Source organism: Nansenia antarctica (genome assembly GCF_963989245.1).
Source record: "Nansenia antarctica genome assembly, chromosome: 5".
NCBI lineage: Eukaryota > Metazoa > Chordata > Actinopteri > Argentiniformes > Microstomatidae > Nansenia > Nansenia antarctica.
In genome coordinates, this window is record NC_137690.1 from 1,282,826 (window position 1) to 1,297,825 (window position 15,000).

At 43.5% G+C, this 15,000-nt stretch overlaps 1 protein-coding gene across 1 annotated transcript in view; it reads left to right on the forward strand.

Annotated features, from left to right (window-relative positions):
• cep78 (centrosomal protein 78) overlaps nucleotides 1-15,000 on the forward strand; it is a gene marked incomplete at both ends in the record, with an annotated part of 24,562 nt that overhangs the window by 2,488 nt on the left and 7,074 nt on the right. The window contains 6 exons of the mRNA XM_080532888.1: nucleotides 2,072-2,144; nucleotides 12,271-12,374; nucleotides 12,734-12,908; nucleotides 13,637-13,750; nucleotides 14,078-14,142; nucleotides 14,254-14,355. Coding sequence (XP_080389014.1) covers nucleotides 2,072-2,144; nucleotides 12,271-12,374; nucleotides 12,734-12,908; nucleotides 13,637-13,750; nucleotides 14,078-14,142; nucleotides 14,254-14,355 — 633 coding nt within the window. The remainder of the gene's footprint in view (nucleotides 1-2,071; nucleotides 2,145-12,270; nucleotides 12,375-12,733; nucleotides 12,909-13,636; nucleotides 13,751-14,077; nucleotides 14,143-14,253; nucleotides 14,356-15,000) is intronic.

The following is a 15,000-nucleotide window of genomic DNA, read 5'->3' on the forward strand; positions in this document are numbered from 1 at the left end:
AACGAGTTTTTGCCCCCTGAAAACGAAGATGTTTAAAAACGCCTGCCAGAGCGAAGATGTTTAAAAACGCCTGCCAGAGTGAAGATGTTTAAAAACGCTGTATATTCGCCGTATATTTTTTACGTGTGGACGAGATAGACGGAGATTTTTGTATTCGTCACGTCATCATGCGCGTAGATTTCTATGATCATGCGCACTGCAGCTGTTTGCTGTTCCCTCCAACGTCATATCCTAGCACCAGTAACTACTATGTTTACAACAGGCAACGGTGTTCGAGGCTACACAAGCGAGGAAAATGGATGTGTACAAAGTGCTTCTAGTTCTTTCACTGTTAACTGGACTTTTAACCTGTTTACATATAAATGCACGGTTAATGATCGAGAACATTGAGAGACAGAGGCGTCTGATTGGCCAGCGGGGCTATGGGGATAATATTATATCGCCGACTACTGGTGTGGAATGCTCAATGACAGCGTTTATATTGCGTTCATGCGTATGCATGTGGACACAGACATTGTTTATAAACATGCTGGTGTGGACGGTAATATTTTTATATATACGAAAAACGTTTATCAAAAAAACGTATAGGTGTGGACAGGGCCTTAGTCTATGCAGCCGCTGTCCTGGGTGCTGAAGGCCAGGGGGCCGTTCCACTATGCCAGATTAACTCTGATATAAGCGATTAACTCTGATCCAGGTTTAAATAAGCTTGCGGTCGGTTCCATCAATGTGGCTCAAATAATTCACTGCTTGGTTGCTATGCAACCTATCCTTCTGAGTCAGATATAATTAGCCTGGTCCCGAGCAGACTTACAGGCTGGCTAAGGTAATGCGTGCGTCAAAAAAAGGCTCACAGGCGGAAACTACATCCCGAACGACAGTTCCTCAAGTGTCTTTTAGGAAATATTAGTTCCCACTTCACACGAGATAGATAGATAGATAGTTTGACTGTGTGATAGATAGATAATTTGATATTTTGAAAGTGTGATCGATCGATAGATAGTTTGATTGTGTGATAGATAACTTGATATTTTGAAAGTGTGATAGATAGATCGATAGATAAATAAATTAAAAAGTGTAAAAAATAAAATAAAATAAATAGGTATCTTTATTAACTTGCATTGCTTTTGTCACAGCGGTCTGGCTGGCGCAGTGGTTAAGGCAACCAGCTAGAGTTCCGAAGGTTGCGAGTTCGAGACTTGATTATTTTTTTTATTTTTTTTTTACATTTAACCGAAACCTTCATGCAAAGGCTTCAAACGCCATTGTAATCGTGTCAGTTCTTGTAAATTAGCCTGCACCATAATTTTATAGCCTACATACTTTTTTAGATGAGATTTTAGATTAGATTCAGACAACGAAATGCAGTAAAAAGTGCGTCTGAAGAGGGATTTGAACTATCGATTTAAAATGACGATTAAATACTATGGCAGCGGTCGATACCACTAGGCCATTGTGACGATATGACGGCTTGTAGCCTGCTGCTGATATCACCACAGTAGTAAATATTAATTTATTAAAATATGAACATATAACAATAACTGGGGCTAGTATGACCTACGCATTTAATCGGTCAGCAATTTCTTGCCAAACCATTTCCCTCGCCTTGTTAATTGCGGCAGTATTGCACTATTTTACATCTTATTTTTCCGTCTTCATAAAGATCAATAATTCGTAATGCTGCGCAAATGTAGGACCCCTGCAGAGTGGAGTATCTTCATTTCGACAGATCGACTCTTCGGGGCTCTTTATGTCTGCGTGCACCCGCCCATATCGAGGATTTCTAAGCCGGTGTTCTGTGAACACTGATGACACAAGCCTGATCCTCGTTCGAGGAATCACCTGAGGCTTGAATTCCAATCCCGAGTTGCCTGATCGCCTGATTTATTTAAATCGCCCATATACAGTACTAATCCACTTTAGTGGAACGGCCCCCAGGTATACCCGGGGCTGCGTGCGGGTCACCACAACACACACACACACACACACACACACACACACACACACACACACACACACACACACACACACACACACTGTGATTTAACTGTAGAATGTTGTTGCTCTCCAGGGATTGGCCAAGAGTGTTACTCTGGAAAACCTGTCACTGGCCAACTGTCCAATCGGGGACGAGGGTTTAGAGGGTGAGTACAACTAAAAGATTTACTTAATATATATATTTACTTCATTGATATTATTAGTAAATTATTATTAGTTCTTATTGTTAGTATAAGGTATACTTCCTCAAAGGCATTTAGCCTGTAGCAGGGTTTAGGCCAGGGGTAGCCAACCTTTTTGATATGAGATGTTCTTGTTAGTCAGTCTGCCAACCACAATATCAACATTAATTATGACCCGCCATCAAACCAAACCAAACAGACCAACAGCCATGTATGCTCCATAAACAGCTATGTAGGCAGAGCCATGTATGCTACATAAACAGCTATGTATGCTACATAAACAGCTATGTATGCTACATAAACAGCCATGTATGCTACATAAACAGCTATGTATGCTCCATAAACAGCTATGTAGGCAGAGCCATGTATGCTACATAAACAGCTATGTATGCTACATAAACAGCTATGTATGCTACATAAACAGCCTTGTATGCTACATAAACAGCTATGTATGCTACATAAACAGCTATGTATGCTACATAAACAGCTATGTATGCTACATAAACAGCCATGTATGCTACATAAACAGCCATGTATGCTACATAAACAGCCATGTATGCTACATAAACAGCCATGTATGCTACATAAACAGCTATGTATGCTCCATAAACAGCTATGTATGCTCCATAAACAGCCATGTATGCTACATAAACAGCTATGTATGCTACATAAACAGCCATGTATGCTACATAAACAGCCTTGTATGCTACATAAACAGCTATGTATGCTACATAAACAGCCATGTATGCTACATAAACAGCCATGTATGCTACATAAACAGCCATGTATGCTACATAAACAGCTATGTATGCTACATAAACAGCTATGTATGCTACATAAACAGCCATGTATGCTCCATAAACAGCTATGTATGCTCCATAAACAGCCATGTATGCTACATAAACAGCTATGTATGCTCCATAAACAGCCATGTATGCTACATAAACAGCCATGTATGCTACATAAACAGCTATGTATGCTACATAAACAGCCATGTATGCTACATAAACAGCCATGTATGCTACATAAACAGCTATGTATGCTACATAAACAGCCATGTATGCTACATAAACAGCTATGTATGCTACATAAACAGCTATGTATGCTCCATAAACAGCCATGTATGCTACATAAACAGCTATGTATGCTCCATAAACAGCTATGTATGCTCCATAAACAGCCATGTATGCTCCATAAACAGCTATGTATGCTACATAAACAGCTATGTATGCTACATAAACAGCCATGTATGCTACATAAACAGCCATGTATGCTCCATAAACAGCCATGTATGCTACATAAACAGCTATGTATGCTACATAAACAGCTATGTATGCTACATAAACAGCTATGTATGCTACATAAACAGCTATGTATGCTACATAAACAGCTATGTATGCTACATAAACAGCCATGTATGCTACATAAACAGCTATGTATGCTACATAAACAGCCATGTATGCTACATAAACAGCCATGTATGCTACATAAACAGCCATGTATGCTACATAAACAGCTATGTATGCTACATAAACAGCTATGTATGCTACATAAACAGCCATGTATGCTACATAAACAGCTATGTATGCTACATAAACAGCTATGTATGCTACATAAACAGCCATGTATGCTACATAAACAGCCATGTATGCTACATAAACAGCTATGTATGCTACATAAACAGCCATGTATGCTACATAAACAGCTATGTATGCTACATAAACAGCCATGTATGCTACATAAACAGCCATGTATGCTACATAAACAGCTATGTATGCTACATAAACAGCTATGTATGCTACATAAACAGCTATGTATGCTACATAAACAGCCATGTATGCTCCATAAACAGCTATGTATGCTCCATAAACAGCCATGTATGCTCCATAAACAGCCATGTATGCTACATAAACAGCTATGTATGCTACATAAACAGCCATGTATGCTACATAAACAGCCATGTATGCTACATAAACAGCTATGTATGCTACATAAACAGCCATGTATGCTCCATAAACAGCTATGTATGCTACATAAACAGCCATGTATGCTCCATAAACAGCCATGTATGCTCCATAAACAGCCATGTATGCTACATAAACAGCTATGTATGCTCCATAAACAGCCATGTATGCTACATAAACAGCCATGTATGCTACATAAACAGCCATGTATGCTCCATAAACAGCCATGTATGCTACATAAACAGCCATGTATGCTACATAAACAGCCATGTATGCTACATAAACAGCTATGTATGCTACATAAACAGCCATGTATGCTACATAAACAGCCATGTATGCTACATAAACAGCTATGTATGCTACATAAACAGCCATGTATGCTACATAAACAGCTATGTATGCTACATAAACAGCTATGTATGCTCCATAAACAGCCATGTATGCTACATAAACAGCTATGTATGCTCCATAAACAGCTATGTATGCTCCATAAACAGCCATGTATGCTCCATAAACAGCTATGTATGCTACATAAACAGCTATGTATGCTACATAAACAGCCATGTATGCTACATAAACAGCCATGTATGCTCCATAAACAGCCATGTATGCTACATAAACAGCTATGTATGCTACATAAACAGCTATGTATGCTACATAAACAGCTATGTATGCTACATAAACAGCTATGTATGCTACATAAACAGCCATGTATGCTACATAAACAGCTATGTATGCTACATAAACAGCCATGTATGCTACATAAACAGCCATGTATGCTACATAAACAGCCATGTATGCTACATAAACAGCTATGTATGCTACATAAACAGCCATGTATGCTACATAAACAGCTATGTATGCTACATAAACAGCTATGTATGCTACATAAACAGCCATGTATGCTACATAAACAGCCATGTATGCTACATAAACAGCCATGTATGCTACATAAACAGCTATGTATGCTACATAAACAGCCATGTATGCTACATAAACAGCTATGTATGCTACATAAACAGCCATGTATGCTACATAAACAGCTATGTATGCTACATAAACAGCTATGTATGCTACATAAACAGCTATGTATGCTACATAAACAGCCATGTATGCTCCATAAACAGCTATGTATGCTCCATAAACAGCCATGTATGCTCCATAAACAGCCATGTATGCTACATAAACAGCTATGTATGCTACATAAACAGCCATGTATGCTACATAAACAGCCATGTATGCTACATAAACAGCTATGTATGCTACATAAACAGCCATGTATGCTCCATAAACAGCTATGTATGCTACATAAACAGCCATGTATGCTCCATAAACAGCCATGTATGCTCCATAAACAGCCATGTATGCTACATAAACAGCTATGTATGCTCCATAAACAGCCATGTATGCTACATAAACAGCCATGTATGCTACATAAACAGCCATGTATGCTCCATAAACAGCCATGTATGCTCCATAAACAGCCATGTATGCTACATAAACAGCTATGTATGCTACATAAACAGCCATGTATGCTCCATAAACAGCCATGTATGCTCCATAAACAGCCATGTATGCTACATAAACAGCCATGTATGCTACATAAACAGCCATGTATGCTCCATAAACAGCCATGTATGCTCCATAAACAGCCATGTATGCTACATAAACAGCCATGTATGCTACATAAACAGCTATGTATGCTACATAAACAGCTATGTATGCTCCATAAACAGCCATGTATGCTCCATAAACAGCCATGTATGCTCCATAAACAGCCATGTATGCTACATAAACAGCTATGTATGCTCCATAAACAGCCATGTATGCTACATAAACAGCCATGTATGCTCCATAAACAGCCATGTATGCTCCATAAACAGCCATGTATGCTACATAAACAGCTATGTATGCTCCATAAACAGCCATGTATGCTACATAAACAGCCATGTATGCTACATAAACAGCCATGTATGCTCCATAAACAGCCATGTATGCTCCATAAACAGCCATGTATGCTACATAAACAGCCATGTATGCTACATAAACAGCTATGTATGCTCCATAAACAGCTATGTATGCTACATAAACAGCCATGTATGCTCCATAAACAGCCATGTATGCTCCATAAACAGCTATGTATGCTACATAAACAGCCATGTATGCTCCATAAACAGCCATGTATGCTACATAAACAGCTATGTATGCTACATAAACAGCCATGTATGCTACATAAACAGCCATGTATGCTACATAAACAGCTATGTATGCTACATAAACAGCCATGTATGCTACATAAACAGCTATGTATGCTACATAAACAGCTATGTATGCTACATAAACAGCCATGTATGCTCCATAAACAGCTATGTATGCTACATAAACAGCTATGTATGCTACATAAACAGCTATGTATGCTACATAAACAGCCATGTATGCTCCATAAACAGCTATGTATGCTCCATAAACAGCTATGTATGCTACATAAACAGCCATGTATGCTACATAAACAGCTATGTATGCTACATAAACAGCCATGTATGCTACATAAACAGCCATGTATGCTCCATAAACAGCCATGTATGCTACATAAACAGCTATGTATGCTACATAAACAGCTATGTATGCTACATAAACAGCTATGTATGCTACATAAACAGCTATGTATGCTACATAAACAGCTATGTATGCTACATAAACAGCCATGTATGCTACATAAACAGCCATGTATGCTACATAAACAGCCATGTATGCTACATAAACAGCTATGTATGCTACATAAACAGCTATGTATGCTACATAAACAGCTATGTATGCTACATAAACAGCTATGTATGCTCCATAAACAGCCATGTATGCTACATAAACAGCCATGTATGCTCCATAAACAGCTATGTATGCTACATAAACAGCCATGTATGCTACATAAACAGCCATGTATGCTCCATAAACAGCAATGTATGCTACATAAACAGCCATGTATGCTCCATAAACAGCCATGTATGCTACATAAACAGCTATGTATGCTACATAAACAGCTATGTATGCTCCATAAACAGCTATGTATGCTACATAAACAGCCATGTTTGCTACATAAACAGCTATGTATGCTACATAAACAGCTATGTATGCTACATAAACAGCTATGTATGCTCCATAAACAGCTATGTATGCTACATAAACAGCCATGTATGCTCCATAAACAGCTATGTATGCTACATAAACAGCTATGTATGCTACATAAACAGCCATGTATGCTACATAAACAGCCATGTATGCTCCATAAACAGCTATGTATGCTACATAAACAGCCATGTATGCTACATAAACAGCTATGTATGCTACATAAACAGCTATGTATGCTACATAAACAGCCATGTATGCTCCATAAACAGCTATGTATGCTACATAAACAGCCATGTATGCTACATAAACAGCCATGTATGCTACATAAACAGCCATGTATGCTACATAAACAGCCATGTACACAGAGCCATGTATGCTACATAAACAGCTATGTACGCAGAGCCATGCATGCTACATAAACAGCCATGTACACAGAGCCATGTATGCTACATAAACAGCCATGTACAGCTTTGCATTCAATCAAATTTCAGGACCCTCCTTTCATGACTTGTCCTAGATATGTGGTGTTCTGCCACCCAGTATCCTGACATTTTCAACATCACATCAGGATAAGCTAGTATGAAGCTATTTTGCAGTTTTGCAAATGTGTAGGAAGCAGGCCAATTTACAAGACGGCCAACTAGTGCTCTTTGTGTGTAAATAGCAATTGTAAAAATGGTAAAACAAAAAAACTAAAAACCTGAGGCGGCTCTTTTAGTAGGTAAAAAAGGCCCGGCTGTTCGAGGGTTAATATATCCTCCGTCAGTGAATGTCTTTCCACGTCTTGTTGCTCGAGGCGACAGCTTGCTTCAGTTGCAGGATGTTTTAGCAGCGGTAGAAGCTTCTAGGCTGCTGGCCTGCCTCCCGAACCTTGACACAGCAATGTCTTATTGATTCTCCTCCGCTTCATCCTCCAACCGTCTCTCGTGTTTGGTCTCAAAATGGCGTCTTTAACGTTTGACGTCCGGCAAACAACATTTTGGAGACGTAAATGGTAAATTGACTAAACTTCTACAGCGCCTGTTATCCAACAGCCTCTCATTCACCCATCCACACGCACATTCACACACCAATGGCGGCCAAGCTACCATGCAAGGCGCCGGCCCGCTCACTGGGAGCAATTTGGGGGTTCAGTGTCTTGCCCAAGGACACTTCGACATGTGGCCAGTCGGGGCTCGAACCGGCGATCTGCCAACCTTGCGATCATTAGACGGTGGCTCTACCTCCTGAGACACACACAGCCCGGTCCCATGACGTAAGACACACACAGCCCGGTCCTTCTGGGTCACAGAACCCAGACCCTCTCCTGTCCAGCAGGTTAACTGTCTGTCTGAAGGCCCGGAGGTTAACTGTCTGTCTGAAGGCCCGGAGGTTACCTGTCTGTCTGAAGGCCCGGAGGTTAACTGTCTGTCTGAAGCTCCTCTCACTCATACCAGCCTTCCCAGGACGTTCCATGGAGTTTCCCTGGTACGGTGTGTGTATGTGTGTATGTGTGTGTGTGTGTGTGTGTGTGTATGTGTGTGTGTGTGTGTGTATGTCCCTGGTACAGTGTGTGTGTGTGTGTCCCAGGTACGGTGTGTGTGTGTGTAGGGGTGTAACGGATCACCTAACTCACGGATCGGATCGTGTCACGGTTTTTGAGTCACGGATCGGATCATTTTTCGGATCAACACAAAACATTTTAGTTTTTATAAAAACTGCTTTTTCCTTGAATTCTGTAAAAACACCACTTTTACTATGTGACAAAAACCAACAACATTCAAGATGTCAAAACTGGTAATATATATATATATACACATCAGGGTTTCCGTTAACCGGTAATTCCCGGTCTTTGTCCGGTAAAATTAGTGGAAGTCCGACAAGTTGAAAACTCGTCGGACATAAATGTCCGGTGAAAATAATTCCCTCTAACCATTTTCAGCTGAGCACCAAACACACACACAGAACACTGCCCGAGAGAGAAGGACCCGCCCCCTTTAGTTAGCCTATAGGCTATAGGCTAACTAAAGGGGGCGGGTCCTTCTCTCTCGGGCAGTGTTACACGAGTGTGTGTGTGTTTGGTGCTCAGCTGAAAATGGTGTCCCGAAGCGGAGCGCTTTAACTTTATCGCACAATAACAAGGATAACAAACAAAACGGACAACATTTACACTAAGATGGAGACAAACTTCAGCGATATGATCTAACAGCCGGTCTTCAGGACGACATACAGACCCGTATGAGCTTACAGGGCTATCCCCTATCTATCTGAGAAAAGGCATAGCCTAGCCCTAGGCTGTAACATCGAACGGAAATTAGCCTATACGCATTGCAAGTTAATTTAAAGCCTATTTATTTTCAAAGAGTTTTATTCTATTTTATTTTATCTGATAAAAGGCATATGAACGGAAATTAGGCTAGCCGTGTCACGCCAGAAGCCTACATGCTTGCACTGTTACTGTTCAATAAAATGTTATACATCTAGACATTGTGGTATTTCTTTATATACGTATCCCAGACTGCCTATCAATTGTTTCTCAATAAACAGTTATGTTCTCCCCATTGTCATACTCCCGAGCTAAACGAAATGCCTTCCCAACCAGCGAGACCTGGTTATAGAAATGACGTTGTTTTATTGATTTTTAAAAAAGGGTAAAACTGGAAAGAGAAAATAGAAAACTCACATTAATCCCAAACAATTTAACAAACTTCAGTTAACGTAATGTGGAGTCCGTTCATTGATCGATGCTGTCTGTTCAGTTCCCAGTGAGGCGCCCGTTCAGCGCTGGATTTGACGCATGGCATAGCGCGCATGCGTCAAATCATGTTATATTATTATATATTATATAGCTCGCATCTAATCGTATCGGATGAGAAATAGACATTAAATGGCATATATAGGCCGCTACACAACAGTAATCACCGCGACAAACAGCTATATTAGATTTGAAAAAAAGAAATATGATTTTGAAAAAAAATTTTTTTATTATATTTTAATATGATGACCGGAATATATCACGTTTGTCCGGTAAATCGAATTCGTCCCGGACACGATGTCCGACGGCAAATTTTTCTAACGGAAACCCTGATACACATACATATATATATAACATATTCTACACTCAAACATTACATAATTATACTGAAATACACTCAATTTAAATGATAGGAGAGAGGGAGGAGGCGCCTGGTTGCAGCAGTGAATCACTGGGCTCTTTAAAGCAGATGAATAAACATGTTTTATGCCACTTTTAACTAAATAATAAAGTGAACCCTTATTTTGAACATGGTATGAAAAAAATGGCTACATTATCAGAAGTTGTCGAGCTACCTTTTTCGTGCCTCCCGTCATAGTTGACAGAGAAGCCAAAGTGCTCCCATACATGGGATTTAAATGACGAGGGAGGCATTTCGAGTTCTTCTCCGCCGAACAACGTAACATGATACACTTGGGCCGCGTTCGTAAATTTGCTTTGAGAGCGCCGGAGCGCACACTGGGTCCGACGTCATAAAGGGACCAAGTAATTTGATTGGACAAGAGGCGTTCCTTGAACGCTGATCAGATTACGGAGCGGATTTACGAACGCAGCCTTGTTGTTGTGGATTCCCAGCTTCACGTGTAGTGAGCAAACAACAGATTCTTTTTCTTTCGCATTATCAACCTATCATTGCGCTTTAGAGTAAAACAAAGCCCGCAACTGTCGCGTCTATCTTTTCATGGCAACTCTACATTGTGATTTACAAGAGATATTAAGTAAGATATTAAGTAATATTATTAACATTTTGCAATTGATCCGCGGTACACATGCGTTCCGAACCGTGGAGGGCGATCCGAACGGATCACGGAATTTCCGTGATCCGTTACACCCCTATGTGTGTGTGTGTGTGTGTGTGTGTGTGTGTATGTCCCAGGTACGGTGTGTGTGTGTGTGAAGGCGGTTTACAGGGAACGATTGTGTGGCTGCAGGCTGCAGGCCCGCCGTGAAACACCACCTCTCTCCTTTCCCCTCCGCTACTGACGCACGCTACGTCAAAACACCGCGCACCCCCTGTCCTCTTAAAGGCAGGGTTCCCACGTGTCCTGTCCTCTTAAAGGCAGGGTTCCCACGTGTCCTGTCCTCTTAAAGGCAGGGTTCCCACCCCCTGTCCTCTTAAAGGCAGGGTTCCCACAGGTCCTGTCCTCTTAAAGGCAGGGTTTCCACGTGTCCTGTCCTCTTAAAGGCAGGGTTCCCACGGGTCCTGTCCTCTTAAAGGCAGGGTTCCCACGGGTCCTGTCCTCTTAAAGGCAGGGTTCCCACCCCCTGTCCTCTTAAAGGCAGGGTTCCCACGGGTCCTGTCCTCTTAAAGGCAGGGTTCCCACGTGTCCTGTCCTCTTAAAGGCAGGGTTCCCACGGGTCCTGTCCTCTTAAAGGCAGGGTTCCCACCCCCTGTCCTCTTAAAGGCAGGGTTCCCAAAGGTCCTGTCCTCTTAAAGGCAGGGTTCCCACGGGTCCTGTCCTCTTAAAGGCAGGGTTCCCACGGGTCCTGTCCTCTTAAAGGCAGGGTTCCCACGGGTCCTGTCCTCTTAAAGGCAGAGTTCCCACCCCCTGTCCTCTTAAAGGCAGGGTTCCCACCCCCTGTCCTCTTAAAGGCAGGGTTCCCACGTGTCCTGTCCTCTTAAAGGCAGGGTTCCCACGGGTCCTGTCCTCTTAAAGGCAGGGTTCCCACCCCCTGTCCTCTTAAAGGCAGGGTTCCCACGGATCCTGTCCTCTTAAAGGCAGGGTTCCCACGGGTCCTGTCCTCTTAAAGGCAGGGTTCCCACGGGTCCTGTCCTCTTAAAGGCAGGGTTCCCACGGGTCCTTGAAATCCTTGAAAGTTTGTGAATTTGAGAAAAATAGACATGGGTCATTCAAACATGTTAGCATATAGCATGTAGCAGGGTTTAGCCTGTAGCAAGGTTTAATGTGTGTGTGTGTGTGTGTGTGTGTGTGTGTGTGTGTGTGTGTGTGTGTGTGTGTGTGTGTGTGTGTGTGTGTGTGTGTAGCTATCTGCCAGAGCGTGAAGTATTCTCCCTGTATAAAGACGGTGGACTTCACGGGCTGCAACCTCACCTGGAGAGGGGCGGGGCATATGGCCAGCATCATCAAGGTACAGAGGGGGGCGGGGCTTATGGCCAGCATCATCAAGGTACAGAGGGGGGCGGGGCTTATGGCCAGCATCATCAAGGTACTTGATGGCTGGTCTGTCAGTACTGCAGCCTCTCTGGCTCCCTCTAGTGGCGGTTTGGGAGTTATTACACATTATGTATCAAATGCATCCGCTGAAAGCTTTCTCCCTCTCCCTCACTTCTCTCCCCTCTCCTCCCCCTCCCCTCTCCTCCCCCCCTCCCCTCTCCTCCCCCCTCCCCCTCCCTCCTCCCCCCCTCCCCCCCCTCCCCTCTCCTCCCCCCTCCCCCTCCCTCCCCCCCCCCCTCCCTCCCTCCCCCCCCCCCCCTTCCCCTCCCCCAGCACCAGGCCATGCAGAGGCACGGAGCGGCGTGGGCGGGGTCTCTGCGGTACCGCCAGCCGGAGCTGGAGGGGATGGGGGGGCTGCGCAGGGTCACCCTGAACGCAAACGCGCTGGTGGGCGACCGCGGGGCCAACGCCCTGGCCCAGGAGCTGGCAGACGACCTCTGGGTCAAAGGTCAGTAGCCCAGGAGCTGGCAGACGACCTCTGGGTCAAAGGTCAGTAGCCCAGGAGCTCTGGGTCAAAGGTCAGTAGCCCAGGAGCTCTGGGTCAAAGGTCAGTAGCCCAGGAGCTCTGGGTCAAAGGTCAGTAGCGTGAGAGTTTATTATTATATATATTTCTTATTATATATATTTCTTATTATATATAGATGTATTATTTTATGTATATCGTAATTCATTATTTCATTAATAAGTATTAATTATTAATTCATTATTCATGATATATATATATATATATATATATACGTATACTTGCATAGGCTCCTCCCCCGACCCGGAGGAGAAAGGGGTAGTAATGACCTTTCACTTTTTTTGACATGATACATTAAAATGCTCATAACTTTTTAAAATAAAGGGCTATCTCAGTCATTCAACCAGTTATGAATAGCTGAGAACTTCTAATTTATGGGAAAAAAAAAAAAAATGTCAAAATGCCACCATGTGAAGGGTTTTCCCAGCCACCACTCATATAGATATTGTGTTATATATGTATTATTACACAACGCCTTTGTGGTGTGTTATTTGGAGTCTGTAATCTGATTGGCTGTGGAGTCTGTAATCTGATTGGCTGTGGAGTCTGTAATCTGATTGGCTGTGGAGTCTGTAATCTGATTGGCTGTGGAGTCTGTAATCTGATTGGCTGTGGAGTCTGTAATCTGATTGGCTGTGGTGTTTCCTCCTCAGCCGTGGACCTGCAGAGGTGTGGCCTGTCCAATGAGGGGGCGTGGCCTCTGCTGCAGGCGCTGCAGTCTAACTCCGCCCTCTGTGTCCTGGACATCAGGAGGAACCCGCTAGTGGGTCGGTACCACGGTTACCACGGCTACCTGCTATCCTGCTAGTCTGTTACCACGGCTACCTGCTATCCTGCTAGTCTGTTACCACGGCTACCTGCTATCCTGCTAGTCTGTTACCACGGCTACCTGCTAGCCTGCTAGTCTGTTACCACGGCTACCTGCTAGCCTGCTAGTCTGTTACCACGGCTACCTGCTAGCCTGCTAATCTGTTACCACGGTTACCTGCTAATCTGTTACCACAGTTACCTGCTAGCCTGCTAGTCTGTTACCACGGTTACCTGCTAGCCTGCTAGCTAACTAGATGTTCTAACAGGTGTCTCCCCCCTCACAGACAAGGACCTAGTGAAGACCGTGATTGAGAAGGTTCTAATGAACGCTAACAGCCAACCCTCTCAGGTAGGGTGTGTGTGTGTGTGTGTGTGTGTGTGTGTGTGTGGATGTATTCATACTTGTGTGTTTCAGGTGTGTGTTTCAGGCGTGTTTCAGACACTATGTTTTGTGTCGTAGTACCCCTGGATCAAGCCCCCCGCCCCCCGAGACGCCCAGAAACCCCCAGGACCCCCGAGACCGAGGGGACCCCCCCCCAGGAGGAGAAGACTGGGGACCTCCGTGAGAGGGAAGGCCACATTCAGGATAGGTAGATACACCCCTAGGTTACCCTTAGGATACATACCTCTAAACCTGTCTCATTTAGGATACATACCTCTAAACCTGTCTCATTTAGGATACATACCTCTAAACCTGTCTCATTTAGGATACATACCCCTAAACCTGTCTCATTTAGGATACATACCTCTAAACCTGTCTCATTTACCTCTAAACCTGTCTCATTTAGGATCGATGGAGCGGATGTTATGACCATATATGGAGGGGGTTGTTATGACCATATATGGAGGGGATGTAATGGTTACTATGGTTACGTTCTAGGCCCACGGAGACCGCCCCCGGCTGGTGGGCGGAGTCCAGATGCTGCTCCTAGGCCACGCCCCCCCAAGGGGTTGCCATGGCGCACAGCGGCCCGCGCCGAGAGACAGAGGTAGGAGCTGGGAGCCCTGACCCTAACCCTGACCCCTGACCCTGAACCCTTACCATTGACTCTGACCCTAACCCTGACCCTTAACCCTGTCCATGACCCTGACCCCTTAACCCTGACCCTCTAACCTTTCACCTCACTGAATACCCCCCCCCCCCGTAAGGAGGCGGAGCAGAATAATGTGATGTCACGTCCTGCTCTATGAATGTGATGTCATGTCC